This window comes from Mus pahari, chromosome 7 (genome assembly GCF_900095145.1).
Source record: "Mus pahari chromosome 7, PAHARI_EIJ_v1.1, whole genome shotgun sequence".
In the NCBI taxonomy this organism is placed as follows: domain Eukaryota; kingdom Metazoa; phylum Chordata; class Mammalia; order Rodentia; family Muridae; genus Mus; species Mus pahari.
In genome coordinates this window covers 9,252,294-9,261,489 of record NC_034596.1, presented here as the reverse complement: position 1 = coordinate 9,261,489, position 9,196 = coordinate 9,252,294, and the positions used below count along the sequence as shown (strand labels likewise).

The window sequence follows — 9,196 nt, the reverse complement described above, 5'->3', positions numbered from 1 at the left end:
AGAGAGAGAGAGAGAGAGAGAGAGAGAGAGAGAGAGAGAGAGAGAAGCCAGGAGCATTCAGTTTTAAGAGCTAGAAGGGGAGGTTAAAACCTTTCAACCTGTAACATGGATCTGTGGTGAGGAAAAAGTTTGATCCCATAGAAAAAGCCTCTGGGCTGACGGCTCCTTGAAGTCAAGTTCAGAAGTGAAAAACATAAAGCAGAGAAATATATTGAGGACCTGGGATTAAGACTTTGAAATTCACACTTGACAAGTTAAGTCCAGAGCTTTGAGCCCAACTCTGTGCTGAAGTTAAGAATGAACATGGTCTTTCTTGTTCTGACATAGGCAAATAAACATTCCCCACGCAGAAGGGGGTGTTGGTATCAAAGACATTGCAATGGTTTAAGCTACAGTTAGCAAAATAGCATGGCTTCTTTTTTGCAGGACTGAGAGCCGGTCTTCCACATGGTATTTATTTTACTTACCGTAGTGATTGACGCTGTTTATAAGCCGTACTCCCACTTGGGCATGGTTATTAGTCATCAGTACTATATCGAATAAGTCCTGTTCGTCAGGATACAGATCACGGAGTCTAGAGTTGACATGCTGCAGTGCCTGCAGGTTGCAAACACGGATATATAAAAAAGGGCAAGCAAGGTGGTGGGTGTTAGGCAGCAAGAGGAAAAACACCTCATCAGGGTCAGAAGTCAGAATCAAGCTTCACAGAGTCCTGACTGAAAAAAATCAGTGCTCCTTTAAAACATGGTGATGTCACCTTTCCTATGTTTTCTGACTCCTACACATAAGCCTCAATTAATGCCCATGGCACAAATAGGAATGTCTACAGGATGGTATTAAAACATTCTGTTTAATAGAATTGTCTTGGAAGAGGGGATATGATAGGAGGGCTGTGGAGGGGAAACTGGGAGGGGGGCAACATTTGAAATGTAATATAAATAAAATAACCAAAAAAAAAATCTCAGCAGTAGGTAGAGGAAAAGATACATTTAATGTTATGCCTTTGTAAGAAATTTGGAATGATTTGGGAATTTACTTGTCACTCATACAGAAAGCAGATTGAGGCAAACTGATAATCTCATTTTGTTTTTGTTTTGTTTTCATATGCTCTATGGAATATCATAGGCTATGACTCACTTAATTTTAATTTTGGCATTTAATTCATTTTTTAAAGTGTGTGTGTGTGTGTGTGTGTGTGTGTGTGCGCGCGTGCACATATAAAAGAAAGAAGGTACTTACTTCCATTGTCTAGAACAGTAGTTATCAACCTTTGTAATGCTGAGACCCTTTAATACAGTTCCTTATGTTATAGTGACCCCCAACCATAAGATTATTTCCTTTGATACTTCATAACTGAAAAACTGCTACTCTTATTATTTGTAAGGTAAACATTTTGAAGAGACAGGGTTGCCAAACGGGTCATGACCCAAATATTGGGAACCACTGGATTAGAAGCTGGAGATGGTTGTGAGCTGCCCTATGTGGGGATTGGGAACCAAGTCAGGTCCCCTTCAAGAACCATGCCAGCTTTAAATACTATACTCTTCTTTCCAGCCCTTTAATCTTTTTACCAAAAAAAAAAAAAAAAAAAAAAAAAAAAAAAAAAAAAGTTAAATGTTTTTCATGGGCTGGTGGTTTCTCTCCATGGTTCTACATGTATCTTTCTTTTACCCCAAACCCTTAGAGGTGCCATTTGCTTTCTCATAGTTATATGATTGATTGTATAACAATCCAATAATTGTATGCAGGAGATAAGTTATGAGTGCTACATATTTTAGTATACATTCATGATAATACATGTCGGGATAGTCTTGATTTTCTTAATATATTTGGGGTCAGACCAGCTCAAGTGAATTCCATCATTTTAATAAGGCATTTTCTTTCTACTACTCAGGATCATTAACTCCTTAGTATTTCCTACCTAACTTCTGTATGGAGGAAACAGGCTTTTGTTTAAAGGACAGATGACCAGGGCTCCATTGAAGAAAGCCACGATCCATAATGGTAGACTCAGGATGAAAAATCCTTTTCTCAACAATTCCAGATATCTTTGGGACTTGGTCAGCTGGAAGGGGACAAGAGTTACAAAGATGGTATAGGGATTATTGAGGAGAATGGACAAACTTCCAAAGGTCCATCTGGGTCCCTTTTCTTCTTATCCGGAGTCCCTGATGGGAGTGAATTCAAGGTCCCTGATGGGAGTGAATGGCAGTTCACACAGTACCTTGACAAAGCGAAATGCCGGCCCTGGGGTCAGGATGACATTCTCGTTGGTGAGCTGATACTCCATGTACTTTTCCAAACCCTCTTCTTCGTAGATTTTCCTGTCATCTACCATATTGAATAGTGCCCGAGAAGAGACAGCAATGGTGATGGCATGCTTGGGTTTGGGCTGTGGAGGTCAAGGAAAGGAAAGTCAACACACATAGAAAAGGGTGGAGATGCAGCTGAGACAGGAGAGAGGACTGCGTGGGAAGGCTGAGAAGGACTTCTCTACACAATAAGTGGGATGGAGTTGAGGGACAGGCAGAAGGGAGCCTAGAGGTGCCAGATGCCAGGCACCCTCACCGGCCTGGGCCGTGCACAGCTGGGGATCTTCTCATACAGCATGCTCACAGATGTCCAATAGGCCTCATCCACCTCATCTTCCTCCGTCTGCTGCCTCTGCCGCTGCTGCAGGCCATCAGACATATAGTCCGGTTCCACGTCCACAGAGGTTCCATACTGGAGGCGGCGCTGGACATAGGGCTTCCACTCAGTAGGAGGAGTGCGCGGATACTCTCGAGTCTTGGGCATCCCTTCTCGCGAGTCACAGCTGTGTGCATAGTCCCTCAACTGCAAGTCTCTAGGCTCTCTGTTTTCCCTGTGAGCCCACGGATCACTGCCCGTATACATCTTCGCCGATGTGCGTCTCGAGTTGAGCTCTGTTTCCGGAGGTGTAGGAGGTTGTGATTCAGGCTGGGTGATAGGTTTGTTCTGGGGGGTCTGTTGAATGGAGGACTTCTCTGATGTCTGAGGTGGAAGTGAGGTCTCGTGTTGACTGGGGGTGGCAGAGGAAGTTCGAGAGGTAGTGGAGCTGTTAGGGGCCTGATGAAGAAATGGAGGTTGAAGTTTAGGCCCATGGGGATTTTCATTTATCTCCCATACTGCACCCCCTAGCTCTAGCCTATTCCTAGATCTTGAATGAATCCTGGTTCATCCTAGCTCCTTTAACTAGACTGAAAAGCATCCAAGCATTTCTAGTCTCCAGACATTGGGTATTACTGTTAAAACAGACTGCTTGCAGTACTCTCACCCACCAACCCCTCTACCTGGACCTCACACATGCGGATCACACTTGCTCATTGCAGCACCTGGCATTTGGTTTTGAATAAATAGGATCACGTTCTCTTATCCTTAAGCAGCATAAGTCGTTAAACCTCGCCTCCCTCAGTGACTCGAGTGAGCTTCATGTGCATATTGGGTAAGACACTGGCACTAGAAGTCTCTACTTACCGTAATCCCCTGTGACTCCCTTTGCCCAGTGACTGTGCATGTGATTGCTGGCAAAGTTTCATTTTTTTTTCTTTTAACAAGTTTTTATTAGATATTTTCATTTACATTTTAAATGCTATCTCGAAAGTCCTCTATACCCTCCCCCGGCCCTGCTCCCCAACCCACCCACTCCCACAGTCTCGATATGCTATCAGATAACATCGGAGTTGATTATCTTTCTAAATAAGAAGAGGCAACTCTGGAGAAAGACTGCATTACTGACACAGCTCTGCAAGATGTTTTTAAACATTCACATATTCATATAACACTCAATTTATGTTTGTTTCACACCTATGACCATTCTTGGTGAGATTATTGAGCCAAACCCAACAAAATATAGGTATATGGGATGCATTTATATATTTGAACAGGGAAATTGCTTCTTTTCTATGCATCTGAAAAGAATTTCATAAACTCACTTATGTGGTCAGGCCCAGTTAATGGTCTAAAGCCCATGCAATGACATTTAAATTTTCTCTTTTGATTTGATTGTTTTCTTCCCTTTCTTCTTTTGAAAGCCATGGGTACTCAATTGTGTTTGTCATTTGGATAAAGGACAGAGAATATACAACTAGATCTAAAAACTGTATTTAAAACCATTGTCTTCTGCTTTGTAGTATGAAAACCTGGGCAGATTGCTGTGTGCTTTTGTTTTCTCAGTGGTACTTTTAGGCTGGCCTGGGTGTTTCTGGAAAAGCTAAACTACCAAGAAGTCACTGACCACTGTGGCCAGGATTTCCTGGATGTGTTGACTTACGATCTTTTTGCATTTTGCATTTGCTGACAGGATGGACTATCCAGAGGCTACCCCACCCGGGGATCCATCCCATCATCAGCCACCAAACCCAGACACTATTGCATATGCCAACAAGATTATGCTGAAAGGACCCTGATATAGCTGTCTCTTGTGAGGCTATGCCAGTGCCTGGCAAACACAGAAGTGGATGCTCACAGTCATTTATAGGATGGAACACACAGCCCCCAATGAAGGAGCCAGAGAAAGTACCCAAGGAGCTGAAGGGGTCTGCAACCCTATAAGAGGAACAACAATATGAACTAACCAGAACCCCCTCCCCCCAAAGCTTGTCTCTCTAGCTGCATATGTAGCAGAGGATGGCCTAGTCAGCCATCAATGGGAGGAGAGGCCCTTGGTCTTGCTAAGATTATATGCCCTTGTACATGGGAATGTCAGGGTCAGGAAACAGGAGTGGGTGGGTTGGGGAGCAGGGCAGAGGGAAGGTATAGGGGACTTTTGGAGAGGAAACTAGGAAAGGGGATAGCATTTGAAATGTAAATGAAGAAAATATTTAATAAAAAAATTAACATTAAAAAAAGTCACTTACCCAGAACAGGGTCTAAACACTTTGAAAAATAAGTCCCAATAGATAGAAGTCATCATTTATCACCCACTCCTCTCTTTCATCATTACCTCTACCTTGATGACAGTATTTCTGCTTCTGGGCTCATCCACTGATGGAGCCCCAGTAGATGGGCTCCGTGATGTTCGGGACCACTGATTTCGTACAATGTAACCTCGAGAGTCTGTACTATGCAGAGGTAATTCTTGGGATCCCTGTGTAAGAGAAAAGACCCAAATATTTAATATTAACCACCCACTCCTTATATGTATGTGCCCACAGGATAACCATGTCAGGCAAACAACAGCAGCAACCAAGGGAAAGATGTTCCCCAGCCCTGTTTCTACGACCCTTGGTTCAGTCTAGGTCCTGGCTGTGCTCTTCTTGCTTTGGCTCAATCCTCACTTCAGGATGAAGTAACAAAGTAGAAGTCCACCAAGAAAAGCATGGAGCACACAACATTAAGAAACCCTTGGAGTAGCTTAGAGTCTTCCACCTGTGACTCTTCAGTCATATCTTCTCCTTTCCCCAACATCCTCCCTTAAAGATAAACCTATGACTGTAGGCCAAAATTATGTATCTATGATTTTACTGTACTGTAAATCGAGGGCAGCTGGTACTCAAACCACAGCTGCAGCAGGACTCTGTGACAGCTACACATAAGTGCATACAACCTGCCAACCTTTGTTTCACGATGAGGCCTTGGAGAGGCAAGTGGACTATTTTCTGTCCCATATCCTTCCCCTACCCACGGTGACTGGGGCTCCCCTCCCAAATTAGTCATGCGATCTCTGCTCACCCTGATCATGGTGATCTGCCGGCCCTGCTCCCACAACAGGCACATGTGAATATAAATACGTATAGTACGACAGGGGCTAGTTCCCTCAGCTGCACAAAGGCAGCGTCTACAGGAGTGGTGATACCGCATGGGGCAACATCTCAGCGAGTGATTCGGGTAGCCTGCACGCCTCATCTGAAAGATTGTGCAGAAAATGGGTCAATGTGATGGCCAGACTTCCATCCCCTCCCTGATCTGAATGGACCAGTCGCCTCCTATTGGCTGAGTGGAGGAGACTGTATTTCTACACTTATCATTCTGCCTGAACAGGGAGGCTGTGGACTGGAGGGAGGGCGAGGGCCAGCTCTCCTGAGTATATCCCTAACCTCTTCACTAGGACCTTAGGGGTAACCATTGGTGCGGACCTGAAGGGCTCACACGTCTCTTCCAGCGCTTCCCCCCACCCCGTCTGTTTTTTTCTCATTGTGCTTTCTGTTTTCTTTCAGCTGTGTTAGGCAGGGTAGCTCACCTGAGTGCTCAGACGAGCTCCAGTTTTGTCAGAATCCTTTCTTTTCTCTGCATCTAGACTCTCTTTTGAGTACCTCATTCCAGGTTCATTCTTAATTTGGAAACAAAGAATGTTTATTAATGTTTATTCTCAGAGACATTAGAAACCTTGGGTTTGGAAATTAAAACAGGGTAAATAAAACCTAAACTTGGTCCCTTGGCCAACATCAAAAATTTGTGTAAACTTTAGCTATGATTCCTTTCCCACTCTAACAAGTATAAGAAAAGGACATATTTTATAAATAAAATATTACATAAGTATATTGTTATATGACTCAGTCATTCCATGGGTTCAGGATATGAGCTTTATTTATCATTAAAAAATGATAACATGAGGAATGTAATAAGAATCTTCCAGGGGTCAATAGCATTTGGATTTAAGTGTAAAGTTGCATATGCAGAATAATTGTTTCTTCCCCTATGTTTTTCTGAAGACTGCTAATTATGAAACTTTTCATTTTCTATATAGAACAGAAACTCATATAACTGATCCTAACCAGTATTAATTTGATTTTTACAAACAAGGGCTTTTATCTTTTACAAATTTATTGGTACAACATCTATTCTTAATGTCAAGTTTCTCTTAGCATCTAGCTTAAAAAGGGGCTTTCCTACTAACAAACTAATAGGTAAAAATCAAGAACAGATAGGATGGGCACCTATTTTGTGGAAACCTAATTAAATATTGATGCCTGCATTTTGAGTGGGAAATACCGAAGACTACTTGTTTCATGCTAATTCAGGTGTGTGCTGTTATTGATATTAGTGTTAAGTGTCTTTTTATGATGTGCCGTACAGACATAAATTAGACCAAAGTCCTTTCAGAAACTTCTATGTTTATCCGTTTACTCCCTGTACCGGCCCAGGAAACATGAGCTCCATGGTGTTTGAATGAGAATGTGACTTCAAGGAATGGCCTAGCTGCATAATTACTGAGCTGACCTGAGTTCTCTCCACCAACTCCCATGGCCCCATTTCAGGTTCCATAATATTCTGTCCCTCCTAGCTCCCCAAATATTTAAATCTAACCATTCTTTCTCTCTGTGTCAGGTCTCTGGTCTTCATTCATGGCTTTTAAAGCCTTCACATTTCCAAAGTTGTCTCTTTTGTTGGATGTAAGCATACTTAAGCTTTACTCCTGGGTCAACTCTCTCTTCACCTAAACAGACCAGGAGCATCAGGATGGAGGTCCACTACTTCCTATTCCTATGCTCAACCCCCGTGTAACTTTTTTTGTAAGCCACTTTCTCTTCAATAATCTCCAAAACTCAGCTCACCCCAATCTTGGTGCAGTACCACAGGCAAACGTTCATCTTTGTCTTTGTACAGATCTCCTATAGAGTCATTGTATTTATTCCTTCATATTAACTATGAGCATATGTTCAACACAGACTGACACACTAGGCTGGCCTATATTCTCCCACTCCACCTCTTTCTTCTGTTGTTTCCACTCCCTTTTCTGTGTCTCCATGATCAAGACTTATTTGTTGTTGCAGAGCATTCCCAGAGTGTAAAAATGAACGAATGTTTCCATGTCCTCAGCTTTCTGGTAAGATTTTAAGGTAGTTCACTCACTCACTCACTCCTCACTCACTCACTCACTCACTCACTCACTCACTCACTCACTCACTTTCTTTTTTTGTTTCAATGATGTTTGACTCATTTCTTCAACGGATGGAATTCGTTTGTTGTTATGATGGTCCTCATCTCCCCAGCTCCATTTCCTATCACTTCACTGGCTCAGTCTAGCTCTGAATTTAGAATGTCAAATTTATGACATCATGTGTGATTCCATGGTAACTAGCTAATGCCACACATATCTACTTAGATGTTGTTGTTGTTGTTGTTGTTGTTGGTTGTGAAGAGAGCAGTAGCCTTTCCTATTTCAGCATATTTACTTACTGCCATCTCTTGCACCTGTAGGAATTGATGTGTAAATTGCTCAGCTGTCCACTATGCTGCAATATCCATTTTACAACTTCATTATACCTATGTTTTTTAAAGCCTTACTCTGTCACACATCATACCTATTCTTCTTGGCTTTGTCCATCCTCTGGTTGAAATGAATACAAACTCATGTGTGGGTTCAGGCATTTTTTTTTTCTGCAGATTCAGACACTCTTTGACAGCTGAGAGTTGGTTCTCGTTGTAGAGTTTGGTTCTGATCTTTGCTTTACTGTGTGTGTGTGTGTGTGTGTGTGTGTGTGTGTGTGTGTGTGTGTGTGTGAGTATGATTTCTTTCACAGTGGCAAAGACCCTTGTCATTGTCAGGGCTGTTCCCTATGCCTGGACAGAGTAGGTTATTGCCTGTACTATCTTCATCTTTCCTCATGTTAGCACAACCCCTACCCTTTGAAATATACATTTTCCCCTATTGTGTAAATAGAAACCATTATATCAAAAACAGTCCCCAGACTCTGGTTTATAGAGTCAAACCATATTATGTTTTTGTTCTGATTTTAATCTTCATTCAAATATAGGTAAGATACATGTGTTCTGTCAGTCCTAACTGTTGAAACCATAAGAGAAATACAGGTTCCTGACCTTCCTAGAAATCACTGATTGTCGAATTTGACTGGCACAAGTTTTCTAAATAATCTTTTACTGTATATATATCATTCATGCATTAGTATTGAATTCCTTTATGCCACCACTCTCTACCACAATACCTTTCTGCAACCTCAAAGAGTTTGGCTAATTTTAATAATCTTAATTTTCTCCATTACAAAATGGAGAAACTATTTGGATAATAATAGGAAAAACATTTAAGATTTATTGTGGGTGCCAGGAAGATAAATTGAGTGAGTGAAGTGCTTGTTGGATAGGCACGAATATCTGAGCTTGCATCCTCAGCACTACTGTAAGTAGCCAGATGGGGTGGAAACACCTTAACTTTAGTACTGAGTGGGGCAAAACCAGGTGGTGTCTAAGGACTTCTTAGCCTGTCTAGGTGAAATGC

The 9,196-nt window shown here is 42.1% G+C and overlaps 1 protein-coding gene across 3 annotated transcripts in view; it reads right to left on the bottom strand.

Annotated features, from left to right (window-relative positions):
* LOC110324394 (cytosolic 5'-nucleotidase 1B) overlaps positions 1-7,992 on the bottom strand; it is a 19,763-nt gene extending 11,771 nt beyond the window's left edge. The window contains exons 1-6 of one of the 3 annotated variants that reach the window (XR_002380686.1): positions 7,868-7,990; positions 6,200-6,289; positions 4,964-5,107; positions 2,569-3,087; positions 2,225-2,392; positions 468-597 (exon numbers count right to left, since the gene is read on the bottom strand). Coding sequence is in view for 2 of the 3 variants with exons in the window: in XM_021201927.1 (XP_021057586.1) it covers positions 468-597; positions 2,225-2,392; positions 2,569-3,087; positions 4,964-5,107; positions 6,200-6,289; positions 7,868-7,900 (1,084 nt within the window). In the remaining variant the exon portion in view is untranslated. Of the gene's footprint in view, positions 1-467; positions 598-2,224; positions 2,393-2,568; positions 3,088-4,963; positions 5,108-6,199; positions 6,290-7,867 lie in introns of all 3 variants that reach the window. The other 2 variants (XM_021201928.1, XM_021201927.1) reach the window with 2 other exon arrangements.
* Positions 7,993-9,196: the final 1,204 nt, after the last annotated feature.